Source organism: Etheostoma spectabile, chromosome 9 (genome assembly GCF_008692095.1).
Source record: "Etheostoma spectabile isolate EspeVRDwgs_2016 chromosome 9, UIUC_Espe_1.0, whole genome shotgun sequence".
Taxonomy (NCBI): Eukaryota; Metazoa; Chordata; class Actinopteri; order Perciformes; family Percidae; genus Etheostoma; species Etheostoma spectabile.
This window is the reverse complement of record NC_045741.1, coordinates 28,352,665-28,368,834: the sequence shown is the minus strand read 5'-3', so window position 1 is coordinate 28,368,834 and position 16,170 is coordinate 28,352,665. Positions and strand designations below refer to the sequence as shown.

General features: G+C 43.8%; 1 protein-coding gene across 5 annotated transcripts in view; it reads left to right on the top strand.

Moving 5' to 3' along the window:
• The first annotated feature begins 325 nt into the window (after positions 1 to 325).
• Positions 326 to 16,170, top strand: part of lnx1 (ligand of numb-protein X 1) — a 52,029-nt gene continuing 36,184 nt past the window's right edge. For 2 of the 5 annotated variants that reach the window (XR_004333502.1, XM_032526000.1), the window contains exons 1-2: positions 326 to 605; positions 6,032 to 6,547. Coding sequence is in view for 4 of the 5 variants with exons in the window: in XM_032526000.1 (XP_032381891.1) it covers positions 6,096 to 6,547 (452 nt within the window). In the remaining variant the exon portion in view is untranslated. Of the gene's footprint in view, positions 606 to 6,031; positions 6,548 to 12,551; positions 13,294 to 16,170 lie in introns of those variants that run through there. The other 3 variants (XM_032526004.1, XM_032526003.1, XM_032526002.1) reach the window with 2 other exon arrangements.

Sequence of the window (16,170 nt, the reverse complement as noted above, 5' to 3'; positions counted from 1 at the left end):
GTACGTACAAAATATGTATTGTGGGTTATGACATCTTTATTGTGTTATAAAAGAGGGCCTGTCAGAACTTGGAGCTCAATCTGCTGGTGCCCTTTTACAAAACATTTCAATAGTTCATTAAAAAAACTTATGTTTTGTTTGTTGTGCTGATAAATGCCACAACTGTTCATATCCTAACCCTCCATTCTACCTTTTATGTGTCCACTCCACTTAATGGAAATTCCAGTTTCTCCCAAACTGAGCAGGTTTGGGCAGTTCTCCTGTTTACCTTTCCTCTGGCCCCGCCCCCCTCTGCTCTGCCACTTCCTGATCACCTTGGCCTGATAGAGGTGAGCAGCTTCTGAGCTCAAACAGGAGCAGTCTTCTCTGCTTAGGGCTTGTAAAATTCCCTCAGGACCAGCGCTCGTATACAATTTCTCCACCTGAAGACAGGCAGCCAATCGGCAGGCTCAGTGACTGAGACAAAGTCCTCTTCGCTGAGTCATTGAACTCTCCTTTGCCCCCACCCCACCCCTGTCTGAATGGTTTAATGTTACGCCCTCTGTGAGGCTTTACCTGTCCAGGTGAGCTGCTTTGCTGAAAGTGAACGTCGCTCATGAAGCCATGTAAGTACTTTCCCCCATTCCAAGTTGGTTTTGTTATCAGGAATATGGTTGTTAACTGTCAAAAACACTCCAAAAGTGCAACTTTGTCGGTAGTTACAAAACCAGTGTCCAGTGTCTTTTGCTGCTCTCTGTTATTTGCATGGATTTCACTTGCATTGAATCCCTGTGTGAGTGTTTCCTTCACTTTTCGTGCTCACAATTTACTGTTGTCTATGTGTGTGATTGCTAATCTCAGCATGTCTGTTGATGTTGCGTACAGTCTGTGCTGACCTAGTCAGCCATTCTGATATTGGAGACACTTCACAGAGCTTCCCATCTGCCCGCAGCTGTTCTCCCAGACTGAGGTGTCAGGTCTGGCTCCAACTCGCAAGGAGATATGCTACGAACTCAGGGAGGGACCGGCATACCCAAACATACAGACACAAGAGCAGGAAATGCATTTTACATGGAACAAGATTTTAAAAATGCAGAAAATATTACGTCATGTTATGTAATACATGTAGAGGAATGACTTGTGATGGGATTCTTGATAGTAAGGAGAGGTTTCAGGTATTTATTTGTCCTGTTATATACAGTAGAAGTACTGCTTGAGTTCCACTGTTTGGTTTTTTGATGTGTTATGAAATCTGCAGAAAAGGTTGAAAGAAAATGGCTTACTGGAATTATCAGTGTTTCAGGGACATGTTTGAACACAACAGACTATGCTGTACTGCGTGTGTGTGTGCGTGTGCGTGTGCGTGTGCGTGTGTGTGTGTGTGTGTGTTAGATTTGAAACTAAAACTCCAGGCTCCCACATGCTTATTTGCGCTCAGGGTCCGTGTTTATTGAGCTGCTTGGATCAGCACGCCATTCCGATTTTTTACGATCTGATGATAAACTGATATGTTCACGACAAGCAACTCCTCGTTCAGCACTCCCACTCTGCCTTGTAACTGTGCTGCCGGGCGAGCGTGGAGCCCGTGATTGTGCGTCAGCCTTCCAAAGAGTGTGTTTCATTACATGACTCACAGAGCAGTTTGTAGTCTTGTCAATGTGAGCCCACACTTCCCACAGCAATAATCTGAGTCCATTGAAAACACATCATGGCATGAATTTTAGTACACGGCAGCACATGGAAATCAAATGCGCAATGATTAACAAACTAGGTATGCAAAAGACAACTGTGTGCCATTTAATCCAGCGTGCTTCGCTCGCATGCACTTGTCTGATTTGGCTGACTGCGCCTTTTTGCTCCGAGGGTGTGTGTGTTTGGTTGGTTGACACTCTACAGATATGATTGATTGTGTTGAATGTGAGGAGTGGTTATGTACATAGCAACATGCAGGTTCAGTGTGGACAGTGAGAGTGCCGACCAGACACCTTTAGCTTATCGTTGGGTCGTTTTTTACACTCAATCGTTAGGAAAAAAGAGCTGACTTGGCTCAGCCTTGTACCGTTATTAACTCGTCAAGTCAGCCCAGATCACAGGAGAGTAAGCTGAGAGTTAATTACCGGCTGGATTTACATCAAATGGGCAATGTGTGAGGAAGAAGGCGTACACTGTTGTAGATAAGAAACGCTCCTATGATCAATAGTTGAAAAGGGACTGGTGAGCCAAAGCTCTAAAGGGCTCTAAAGCCTACTTTAAAAAATAGAGAATTTATTGCAGCTGCTTAAATGTGAAACCTTTGTAATTTACCCATTCATCTGCCAGTACACTTAATATCTTTGAGTTGTGGACAAAAAAAGACATTTAAGGATCTTGGCGTCTGGAAAACAGGGATTTTCATTCTTCAGCACTTTGTGACATTTTAGAGCCCAAACACCTTTATTGATTCATCGAGAAAGTAATCAACAGATTAATTGACTATGAAAATAATCTTTAGTTGCAGCTCTGCACGACATGACTTTGGTTCAAAGACAAAGGATACATCTTTATTCCTCGGTGTCATATTTACAATCCAAATGTTTTTTCTTTCACTTTGGGATCAAAAGTGAAATAGAAACGTAGACGGACTGCAGCCCAACTCAGAACCTCACACCTGATGCTTGTTATATGGTAACAGGTGTAGGTATTCATACATCATCATTAATGTGTGGTTGAGGCTCAGCCTATCAGCTCTCTGTTACTGTGTGTGTGTGTGTCTCTCTCTCTCTCTCTCTCTCTCTCTCTCTCTCTCTCTCTCTCTCTCTCGCTGTGGCAGTGTTGTCTAGTCACTTCAGGGATTAGCAGCCAGCGAGGGCTGTTGCTCCTCAGGCACGGGTGTCCTCCGCCAGTGTCTGTTTGAGTGGGCGTGTGAAGGCATGCGTGTGTGCATGTCTCTGCATGTAGTGTAGGTGCATGCATTTGTATGCCGGGAAATAGTTACATTGTTATTGCCATTCCAAACACAAATTGTTCTGGTTACTGGGTTCCAGTCAGGCTTTGAGTTGTAGGATGTCATCCATTTTGTTTCAGACTACAGGCGTACATTCTGATCCATTTGTTTTTTGTTAATATGTAGTACGGCTGCATGATATGAGAAAAAATATCTAATTGTGATGAATTTGACTGATTCACGATATTGAATAGGGAATGATCATGTTTGTATCATTATTCTGATAGTCATTGAATCATCATTAAAAGGATCATAGTGTGATTTTTGCGAGGATCTGTTCCAAACAACGATGTTTTCTGTAGTCTATAGGATATGATTTGTAGGCCAGGATGTCTCTGCACCCCCACAATACTTCATTCACAACGGTTTGACACATATTTTGCCTTTTAACAAATATAAATAACAAATATTGCGCACCCCTGCAATTTGGATATTGCACAAGTCCATATAGCGAATTTGATAAAATTACGAATAATTGTGCAACCCTACTGTGTGGTTACATTTTCTCTTTTATTAACACCACAGTTTTCCAGGAAAGCAAAGAGAACAAACTCAAAAGAGATCATGTAATCCTGTTCAGATCAGGAGTTGGAGAGAATATCACACCTTAATTTTCATTGAATCTTTGAATCACTTTTTCCCTTCATTATCTGCTCCTGTTGGCACTTATTTGCTCTCTCTCTCTCTCTCTCTCTCTCTCTCTCTATATATACATATATATATATATATATATATATATATATATATATATATATATCTCCATCCCTTTCTGTGTCTAGCTTTCCCTGCGTGGCGATGAAAGAGTTCTGCTCCATAGATCAGGCCAGACCTCAGACGCCGCAGGTGCCACAGTCTGTGATGAATCAGCCATGTTACCGCAAGCTCTCAGTGGGAAAGTTCATCTTTGTTAAGCCTCTTCTTATTGGCCGTCCCTCCCCTCCCAAACACACCGAAGACACTCAGCTAATACGGCTGTCACAACTCGCTGTGTGCCCTCCTCATATTGCTTATGTAAAAAATGAAATGAGGGCGGCCTTGTTTTGACAACTCACTCAATTACTCAGTGGATTTTTATGTTGTACGTGCACGGTCATATTTGTTGAAGTAAGCACATCGGGAATAAGCATGGGAATGTGTCAAAATAAATTAGAACAAGCACTTGGATAACATTTGTGTATTATAGACTCCGAACACAAGTTATGTTCCAGATTGTTGTTGTTGGTATTTTTTTAACAAGATCTAGTGTCTCATTTAGCAGCCAAAACCCGACAGTGGGTCCAGAAACAAAGCTTGTGGAGTGCCAACATGATGGCTGTTGCCAAGGTGACGTGTGTCTGACTGAGCCCATCTGTTCGCGTCCATGTGCTCTAGGAGCCTGCCCGCCTTTCGATATGATTTCGATGTGTGCTTGTCATGTACAGCGAGCTGCAGACTCACCTGGGCCTCTCCGTCTCTACACTCGCTGCTGAGATGAGCAGTGTTGACGTTCCTGCATCCAGAGATGAAATCTGTGTAATGTGTGTACTGCAGTACACTGCTGTTGTTCAAGTGTGTGTGTGTGTGTGTGTGAAAGAGAAGCTCTGCTCCGGCAACACAGCCTATGAATATTTTCACACCCTGTTTACTTGAAACGATAACTGTGGCTGCCGTGTCCCTTCCTTCAGTGGTGGAAAGTACATTTACTCATATACTGTACTTAACTTTAAAGTAACTTAAGTATAACTTTCAGGTACTTGTACTTTACCTTACTTCCATTTGATGCTACTAGCTCAGTCCGTAGGGCGTTGGGTTGGTAACCGGAGGGTCACTGGTTCAAGTCCCCGTATGGACCGAAAAGTACCTCCTGGGCACTGCCAGGTGCTGTTGAGCAAGGCACCGTACCCCCCCCCACCCGCTCAGGGCGCTGGTTCAGCTGGCAGCCCCCCCACTCTGACATCTCTCCATCAGTGCATGTGTAGATCCTGAGCATGTGTGTGTGTGTGTAGTTCAGGACTGTGTGTAAACTAACCAAGTGTGGACACAGAGTGTAAATTGTAATTTCCCCATAGGGGAACAATAAACAGATTAAAATTAAATTATACTAGTTATTTTAGTATACAACTCTATGGCCAAATCCCAAAATGAGCCCTGAAGCCTAAGGACTCATACACTTAATTGATCTCAGGTGCTAAGTGAGTGAGTGTGTGAGGCCTCAGATAGGTATAAATGTTACCTTGGTGACATTCAATAACAAAGATGTAAAGTATTTTAATTTGAAGTTTGTTGCTATCCACATGGCCAAGGCCATTTTTTCAGATTCTTTCAAAGCTGGACAACAGGTCCGCTCCGCTCCAGGGTCATGTGTCGTGCTGTTGTTTAAATTTGTAATTTCTGGATTTCACTATGGTCTCAGCAGTAAACAGCACAACACTTCGAACTGTCTGTAATTCCCTTCGGTGAAGTCTGCACCAAAGTCCTTGAGTCTGTGAGTCCGGTCTTTGAGATTTTGTGCTACTAGAAGTTCTGTGGTACTAGAACTAGAAGTTCCCCTCTAAACTTGTTTCATTTAAATAACCTTCCAAGGACCAAATAGGTAAAATTGTCATATTTCAAACCAAAAAAAACAATTACTAAAAATAATTTAGATTTGTGAAGCAGGACTTTACTTTTAATTTTTCCACCCCACAACTCATCTCAAGTCCCATCTTATTTATGTTGTGATGCTTTTAAGGAGCCTGATGCCTATAACTATAACTAAACTACTTGTTAAAACTAGCTCCACCTCAGCCAGCTACAGCAGTTAAATGCATGCTTAAACATTGATGCATCAGAATTAACAATCTTATAATAATACGTCATATATAATAATACATCAGCCATGAGATGTATTACTACACAACCAGTACCTTACACACAATTTGCTGATTATACTAATGTATTTGTACTGGAGTAGGATTTTGAATGCAGTTGAATGTTTGTTGCTTGTCATGGAGTATTTGTACAATGTTGTATTGATTGTAAGTAAAGAATACACATGTGTACTTCCTCCACTACTGCCTCCCTTACACTATGTTCCTTTTCCTCACATAGTTCCCCACACATCTCTGTTGCTGATTACTTCCTCCCTGGATCCAACAACACAACCTGAGTCCAAATGAGTATCCAGGAGGAAAGTATACAGCCTGAAGTTGCCATGGAGATGGCCGGAGCATCTGCTCCACCCCTTTCCCCCTCAGACTTTAGACTGTCTCCGCCCCCTAACCTGTGCACCTCGTGTGGCCACAGCCACCAGCTGGAGGAGAACCACGAGTACCTTTACAAAGACGAGGTGGACGACGACCTCATCTGTCACATCTGTCTGCAGGCGCTCATCCGCCCCCTTGACACGCCCTGCGGACATACCTACTGCGGGGAGTGTCTCACCAACTTCCTGCTGGAGAGCGACTTCTGCCCAGTGTGTCGCACGGCCCTCATGCTGCAGAGCTGCAGGAAGCCCAGCCTGCTGGTTCACAAGCTGCTGGACAAGCTGGCTGTGGCTTGCCCCTTCACTGACCATTGCACTGAAACTCTGGCCCGTGGTGAACTGGAAGACCACATCAAGAACAGGTAGGATGGTTTAATAAATCCCCAAAGTATGGCAGAAGCAGTTCTCATCCAGCATTGTTACATACTCAATTCTGATTGGTCAATCTGCAGTCTGCTACTTCTGTATAACAAACCACGGCTAAGTCTAACAGACCAAGTTTCGATCATAGACTCTGGCGGACCATTTTTTTGTCAATTTGTGCTCATACGGAGCTCAAACTAATGATCAGCAGATCCCAAAGAGAGTGATAGAGGGTGGAGGAAACGGGGATTGCTAACAGCGCTAATGGCAACAGTGCAAACAGAGCGACTTGGCTTCCACTGGAGCAGTTCTTGTCAGTTATAAAGTAAACCGTCCCAACCAGGACGGAGGCATCACCAGTGGGTAACCTCTGTATGAGTAGCTGTGTAATAAGGCGGATAATGTAAAGCGAACCAATAATTTTTGTGAATTGGCACTCCTTCAGGTTCAGATTAAAGACCCAGGTCTGGCATCACCCTGCCAGGGTTCTAATTCGCATTTATGATCTGGCTCGCTCCACATTATCCGCATTATACGCATTTGCAGGCCTGTAACTGTATTTTCCATTAAAGAAACTGAGATATCATCAGTGCTCTTATTAAACAAGTAAGCAAGAAGTAAGATTTTTACTTTATGTGTTTTTCTCTTTCCTATTTACCCTTGTTCTGGTAGAATCTACAATGACCTGCAGTAATTATACACTCTAGGTTTCCCACCCTCCTTTGCCCATCGTCATTAACCTACAGCTTCGGTCCCAAAGGGGAGAATTCTTCCTCTAACCCAACTTGCATCTAAACAAGGCCCGGCATCTCTGTTTGTATATCATTAAAAGACTTAGAAGTTCTTTGGTTGCTCTCAGTCTGGATCTGTTTTCATTAATACTCATGAATACACCCCTAGCCCAAAGGCCTCTGGGATAATTAGTGCATCTCGCCACACATAACCACACAAGCAGCAGCGTGTATGAACTCTTTTTCCTGCCCCTTCTTTCCGTCTTATTTCCCACCACCAACACGCTTCTTGTCTTTCTTCCACCTTCTATTCTACCTCATCCTTCCCTCTATCTTTTTCTTCCAGTCTTTTCCTTTATGTAGTGTGAGCGTCATAATGAGGTGTGAAGCTCTGAGGCAGACTCCCATGAGGATTCAGCAGCTCGCCCATAGTTTGAAGGGGTTATCTGCGGAGGTGAGAGGCCCCGTCCAGAGGGACGACTCTACACAACGGGATGTGAAAAAGTTCCTGAAATTTAAACATTTCTATTCTTATTTTATTATGGCCCACTGATTGTGACCATTTCAATTCAATTTTATTCATAGTATCAATTCATAACAAGAGTTATCTCGAGACACTTTACAGATAGAGCAGGTCTAGACCACTCTATAATTTACAGATAGAGCAGGTCTAGACCACTCTATAATTTACAGATAGAGCAGGTCTAGACCACTCTATAATTTACAGATAGAGTAGGTCTAGACCACTCTATAATTTACAGATAGAGCAGGTCTAGACCACTCTATAATTTACAGATAGAGCAGGTCTAGACCACTCTATAATTTACAAGGACCCAACAGTTCTAGTAGTTTCCTCCAGAGCAAGCAACAGTGCGACAGTGGCGAGGAAAAACTCCTTTTAGGAAGAAACCTGGGACAGACCCAGACCCAGACCCAGACCCAGGCTCTTGTCTGGGTCTGGGTCTTGTCTGACAACCGGTTGGGGTTCAAATGAAAAGTGGCAATAACAGTCACAAAAAATAGTAGCTTGTTGTAGTTCTTTGTAGTAGTTTATGGCAAAGCAGGGCTCTGTGCGACATTACAAGGCACAGCAGGGCGTAGCAGGATGTGACATGGCATCGCAGGACATGTAGGGGGACCATGGCGACAGCTGCAAACATGATTTTGGAGCCTCCCTGATCGGAGGAAACATGCTGACTACACAGTATGTGTTTAATAAGTTGGTTATTACTGTTGGTCTGGTATGTGCAGGTGTCTCAGGATTGTTGGATGGATCAACCAAACATTGGACTTTTAGCCAAAGATGGGTCTCGTGACCATAACAGAAATATCTTTTTTACCCAAGCCTTGATCTTTCCCAAAGCCTAGCCAAGTCATTGCTGTGCCTAAACCTAATCAAACCTGAATTATATCCAAATTTGTCAAGTGCATGCTGTTCTATCTCTTTATAATATCTTTTCTGTATCGAGACGTAGAGATATATTTCAAGACTGGGGATATGTAAATGGCGCTGTACGTCCCTGATCTATCTTAGTGTGGGTCTTTTTGGGGCCATGATGTCAGCGTACTCTGTCTCTGGCCATACACCAGGATCTGGCAAAGGGTCAGGAGTTGTAATGACTGAGACTGCCACGCCATCTGGTTAGAGATGATTTCATACTCATGTAATCATTCGTGACCTTTATTGGCCTTTGGTTGGAGAAATCAGTCATTTTGTAAACAGCCAGTGCAATGAAGTACAAAATCAGAACCATTTGAACAACGGTATTTCTTACCCGCTTTGTTCCTTTGTCCTGTAAGGGCTTGCACAGATGACTGCTAAGGTATGTTCTTCTGTTTAGGCAGTTACATGTGACTGCATGTAGGCTACCTGCTGCTTAAAACAGGTTTTCTCTTCTCTGAATGTCTCTGGATCTCATATTTTTTGTGCTAGTCAAATTAATTTACCCAGAGCACCATGTGTGTGTTTTACTGATGTTCTGCCTTGAGCATGATCATGTTTCTTTTTTCTTCTTCTTCTTCCTCCCTTTTGTGTGAAAGTGTACTTGTTTTCAAGTACACGTTCAAAGCTCACTGGAAGTCCTTAAAAGCTTGTGTGAAAATTGGGAAAGTAAATGAGAGTTCCTAATGAATGTTGCTTTTCTTTTTTAACCCTTGTGTTGTCTTTCCGTCAACCATGACCAAAATTTATCGCATTTTCTGACACTTTTTGACACTTTTTCAATGCAGTGATTCCTTTTTTTTATGTTTTTTTCAAAGTTGTTTGATATTTCTAATGAAGGCATTTTCAGCTTATTTCAAAGGTCCATTTTTTGTGATGAAAAAACTGAAAATGGGCCAAATTTGACCCGAGGACAACATGAGGGTTATATTTCAGGGGCATTTTAGGCCTTTATTTGACAGGAAAGAGAGGGGGGAGTGACATGCAGCCAAGGGCCGCAGGTCGGAGTCAAACCCCGGCCCGGTGCATCGATGAGTAAACCTCCGTAAATGGGCACCCACGCTACCAACTTAGCTCTTTTGGCACCCTGCAGTTACTTTTCTATGTGAGATTTGGCCACTTTACAGCCAAAGCCAACTGAAGTGGCAGGTGGATAAGCTAACTTGTTTGGCTAATTGCGTTAGCCCCATGTTACCTTGGGTGCGATTTACAGTTATTTCTCTCACTCAACCAGCTTCTGCGAGAGTTAGAGGTAGGCCTATGTTGCATGTGTCTTATCTCTTCTTGATTTGAAGAACACCTTAAAAAGGATAATGTGTTCATTTGTGCCTTGTGCTACCAAGAAGTGAAAGAACAACATTGAGAAGTAGACTCGGAAAGCAGGAACAAACTAAGTTAGCTAACATGTTATAAAGTTGAGGGATAAGATATGCTTTATGCAGCGGCACCAACAATACAAATTAAATCAGTGACGTAAAAAGTGTGTCAAACTACACCAAAAGGGATTGTTACTGTCAGCAATGGTACTGTTTCAATAGGTTCTTTTCATATTTGCTTTTAAATAGCCTGGAGAAGGTTGTGTCTCACCTGCTTTAAGAAAACACGCCTGACCTTATTAAATGTCAGTTGTTGATAGAAGTACTGCTAAGCCTCAGAACTGTTCAGATTGTTCATTGATTCACCGTCAGTAGCAACAGGAAGAATAAAGAAGCTAAATGGGCCGAACTTATCCCAACTTATTTTTTAGCTAATGTTAAGCTAATAGAGTTTGTTCTGTAACCCAAGGCCACTTCTTCAGGTCGTCCTCTCCTTCGTCTGTTGTAGAGGGCAGAGGTAAATCCCATTTTCCGTTTAAGATGTGACCGGTGTTCCCACATCATTTGTCTCCTTAAAAAAATCTGTAGCATATGCGTTATTAAGGATACCACGTAACTTCTAGGCAAGTCCCGCAGCTCGATTGGTTGGGGTTAGGCATTGGCCTCGAGTGGTTAAGGATAGAACAGCCGATTGGCCAGGGGATAGGACCTGAACAAATCGGGTTACGTTACCTCGCGTAACCATGGACGCCTGGCCAATAGTGAATGCTAGTGAAAGGCGGGTCTTGCCTAGAAGTGGCATGGCTTCCATAATAATAACCCGTAAAGGGAATAAGCAGAAATTGTTTCCATACATTCATGCAGGATGTTGTGGTGCTAGGATTACCATATGCTTATTTCTAAAGCATCAATAGCTTCTTTATTCAATATAACATAAATGTATACACAGATTGGTCCCTTGGTATGTACTGTATGTACTGTATGACCCTGTCTTGCTAAGGCATAATTCCATTACTGTATCTTTAAAAATACCCATTTTGAAATTACAGGTGTGAGCAAACTGTGAGTGGAAAATCAAAAGTAATAATTGATGGAGAGTATGTGCGTATGTTATGATGGTGTTTTTGTGAGTGTGAGTGAATGAAATGAGTCCCGTGGGGGCGGACTGGTTTCTGTTCACAAACTGCATCCTGTCACAATCCAATTACGTTTCCATTTCCTGCGTGCCCTGTGGTCTTGTTGCTGTGCGCACTGTTCAAATACCGCAGGATAACTTATGCTTCAGTATGCACACATGCATTAACACACAAACGCGCGCGCGCACACACACACCCACACACATACACACACATATATATTCAGCATGTAACTACACTACCTCCATCCATGAAATATTCATTAAGACAGCGTATTTACACCAGTTAAGTGTCTTTCTGGAGGGTTGCAGACAGCAGAGCGCTATGAAAATCGGTGGGAAAAAATGTAAGAAGAGAGAAAAAATGGAAAGAGGAGGGAAAGAAGGAAAAGTACTATGATGCTAAAATGCGAGCTTTACAAATCAAATTAACATGACTCTATACTAGGAATGAAATAGCTGAATAAATATCACTGGAAAGAGATTGAGGTTGAGATTTGACAGGATGAAATGAAAATAGATTAGCTGCAGTAGCTCACATTCGAAGTTGTTACTCTTCCTCCTGCTTTGTGTTTACCACAGAAAAAGACAGAGGGAGATGGGAGTGACAACAGAGAAGAGATTGAAAAAAAACAGGAAGGGATGATAGCGGGTATGAATATGCACCTCAAAAAGCTTTTAAATGTATCTTGTTTTTGTACACACATGCCATCAACATGTATCAACACACCTTTCACCCATCATCTCCCAGCTGGAAATGTTTCCCATGATCCCTGCGCAACTATTTGCATCAGGTAGTAATGATAGACAGGGTTAACCTTTGTTATTGTGCATCACCTATAACAATTTATCTTTCCCCCTCTCTTTGCATACACTCTGAGATTGAATGATTCTATGACTGACTGAATGAATGAAATGTGCACTTGGACAGTGGTTCTTTTTTCTTTTTTGTGCCCCTGCCATTCTCTTATATGTCAGAATAACAAGCCTCCATAACTGCAGAGAATATTGATTTGCCGGTGTGTTTTGGTCCTGCTCTTTTCAGTTTTTCCACACATGGATGCAGATTATTTTAAGCGATCAGACCAATCTGCTGCACAGGGAGCAGTCCATCGCTTGGAGGAAACATATTCTCCTCCCTCCTCTCTATCCTCCCCCTTCATGGACCAACATATGTGCAGGCAGGGGGAGGTGAATGCAGAGGTTGTGTGTGTGTGTGTGTGCGTGTCTGAGTGTGTGCGTTTGTCTACGAGGTGTAAAGTGGGCAGAGCCAATCAGAGCAGCACCCAGTACCTCTCCCCCCCTTCTGTCTTTGTTTGGTCTGCTCCGTCTCCCCCCTCAGTGGTTTCTGCTGCAGTATAAGTCACAGCCTGCGCTGTTCTCTCTGACATGCACACACACACACACACACACACACACACACACCGATGGAGACAGACAAGCACACGCACGCATACGAGCGCAAATCCTCTTACAACTCGCCAGTGCCCAGAGCAGATTAAAGGGCTGCATATCTCAAATTGTATTCCAAATGTGCCACCTTTGCATGGGTCTCCTTCCTCTTCTTCTTGCACTTTCTCCTCTTCCTCCTGAGCCACAACGGGACTTCTGCTCTGCGCCTGTCTCTGCCGCTTCTTCCTCCTCCTCCGTCTACGTCTTCAACCTCTGGCAAGTGGCCCGTTTGCCTCTGCAGCTGAGATGACCAGGCAGCCAGCCTGAGGCAGAAGAACAAACTGCCAAGCTCACACAGACACAGAGGTAGAGAGAGAGACAGAGGGGGGGGGGGACCAGAGGGAAAGACAGAGGCTAGGTAGGAAGTGAAGGATTAATTTGGATCCAAGAGCCCCTCAGGAGAAGAAAGGCAAGCAAGGAAGTTGGGTAGAGGAAGCGCGGGTCAGCACGGCCAGTTTCGGAGAATTGGAGGTGGAGGAGGAGGACGGGGAGGAGGGGGGTGTAGAAGAGGAGAAAGCTACAGTGCAGAGAGGGGAGAAGGAGGGGGAAAAGAGAGGAAAAAGAGCAGAGCGTTGACCATGAAGGCTCTGTTGCTGCTGGTCCTGCCCTGGCTCAGCCCGGCCAACTACACAGACAATTTGGGCAACCTGCACATCCTCTATTCTGAGCTGTGAGTACAGTTAACACTCAGCCTCCTCGTGCATCCTTTCACCCCCATCACCCCATCTCTCTCCCTCCATCAACAGCTCATGCAGCTGTTACTGTAATGTCATCGTTCATGTCTTTCACTTTAGCCATTTGTTTGTGTGTTTTTGCGGTACACCCATGCGGTTTTTTTTGGTGTGTAACTTCTAATAGTTACATTCTGATCATCACTTTGAGAGTTACGGTGTGCCTCTATGGTGTGGAAATGGTCATGGAATTGCTTCCTAATGCCCTGGTCCTTGGTTGTTGTGGCACTGGGGGTGCAGTAGAGCTAGCAGGTAGGGCTTTGTGTCTTCCAGGACAGTTTGGATGCTACGGCACTGCAGCATGGCATGTCTCTCCATCTCTCTCTACCTCTCTTTAGTGACATGTGAGTGTGTCTATGACAGCTGGATTGATTTGAGCAAAATGTCAGTACGCGTTCAGCTCACAGTTGTAGGCATTATACACTGTATACACTGTGTGTGTGTGTGTGTGTGTGTGTGTGTGTGTGTGTGTGTGTGTGTGTGTGCGTCATTCAGCATATGGACGGTTGTAGCCACGGTGTGTTTGTTTGTGGAACAGGCTTTCACCTCAGCATTAAAAATTCATAGCTGACTACTCTTACTACTTCCCGCATCACATCTGTTCAAGCCTTTATGTACTGTACACACCATCTTTGTTGTATTTAAAATCCCCATCAGTACGTAAAACAACGCATAAAGAACACACCTTATGATTGGTATTTTATCGGTTACATCACGATTGACACACAGATGCACGCCACGTTGGGAATTGTTGAATTTTGACACCTTGGAAACAAACCTCTCATGGGGTGTGTTAACATTAGTGCTGCAACTAAGGACTATGGTCCAATTAGTCTGGTCTGTAGACTATTTTTGCGCAAAATATATGAATCATTTAGTTAAAGAGATGTTGAAAATTGTGATAAATGACAATTGCATTTTCTTTGCATGCTTGTTTTGCCCAACCAACAGTCCGAAACCCAAATATTTTCAGGTTACAGTGATAGAAAATGATTCAAGATAGTTAGTGAAAGAAGATGGAAACTCAATAATCTACTTATCATTTTAGCGGGAGCCAACTAAACAGCAGACAAATTATCATCGTTTTACACCACACTATACATCACACTATCTGGCTCCTCTTCTCCTGAGCTGTTTCCTAGTCTTCATTGACCCTCAGACGCTCTTTGTGTGGGAGTTAATGTTGACTATATTCAGCAGCACCGTGTAAAGCCAGGGATCTCTGATCCCCGAGCTGGGCTACCGCTCCTCTCTCCAGTCTGACAGGAATGTCCCCTTATACTGCATGAACACATGAAACAATGGCTCGCCTTGCAAATCCCCTCATTTCATTGTATGCTCCCTCCACTGAGTGGGACTTTAGCTCCTGCATACAACCAAGAGCCCATATTGGATAGCACTGGATGCCAAAAGGAGGCGAGGTGGGAGAGGGAACGACGGGGCAACGTATTGTAGGCAAATGGACTGAGTGGTTAGATGAGATGAAATCCCTACATTGGATTATATACAGGGAAGAAATGGGAGGAGGACGCGGTAAGAATGGAAATGAAGTGGATGAGCGGTTGGTTCAGAGACGCACAGCAGAGAGGAGGAGGAAGATGAGAGGAGACAAGAGGTTATAAGGTCACTTCCTGTGCCATATGGCCATACATGCGGCTGCCATGGCGATGCACCAGCACGACCAGTACAGTATGTGGGTCATATCAATGACGGGTTGTGTGTAAATTGTTAATTTTTATCAGATTTGCCCACCGAGTTAGGAATACTCAGTCAGTCAGACAGGAATAGTGTATGTGTGTGTGTGTGTGCGCGTCGGAGTGTGTTTCTGGGCTTGTGACAGTGAGGTTTTGTGCTGATTATGACATGACAGTGAGAGAAACCGGGAGCAGACAAACGCGGACGTGGTGTTTTTCTGCCTGGCTAGAGAGCAGTGGCACACCATTTGTCTTTGTCCATACTGTTGACAGGAGCAGCCTCCAGCTCCCCCCCGCCAGTGTTTTCACCCCCGTTTCCGCCTGCCTCTATTTTTCTTGCCGCCTTTCTCCCCAACCCATTTCTCCTTTTTTTTTCTAATTTCTTTCCCTTTAAGTGTTACAGTGAGTTTATATTGCGTGGGAAATACTGTGAGTGGCTGCAATCTGTTTTACTCACACATAACTGAGCGTAGGCTCGTATACACACTATATTGGCCATGCGCGTGGTGTAGATGGTGCTAACAATGCAGGCGGAGGGTAAATGTTTCCCTGTGATGAAATGCTTAATACGGTTACCGCCGTTTTACTCTGTCAGCACGAGCCAATAAAAAAGCAGCGCCGGCACACACAGGAGAGCACCTAGATTGTTTTACATTGCCAGACGCCATCTTCATAAAGCTGTGGAGTAAGACCTGGCGGGATATGACAAAAAAAAAAACAATCCTTGTTGTTTGGATTTCTTTAAACCAATCCCAATCGTCTTGGGTGGGGCTAAGTTCCAGATGCAGTGACGGTGGCTCTGCAACGTGGTCTCAGGAAGGAACTTGTTTCATTGGAACAGCTGCCCCCGCAACAGAGAAAACACCACATACAATATTTAACAGCTATTTATATAAGCTGGATGCATAGTTAAGACGTAATTTGCCCTTACCGATGTAACGCCTTGTGTTTTTCCATGGCAATCCAGCCAATCTGTCCCAAAACTGCTGTAAATCAGAATCATAATGTATACTTTAATAATTCCGCAAGGGGAAATTACAGTGGTTTCACTCTGTTGTTATTACACACACGCTCAGTACCTATACATGCACTAAATGGAGAGATGTCTGAGTGGGGGGGGGG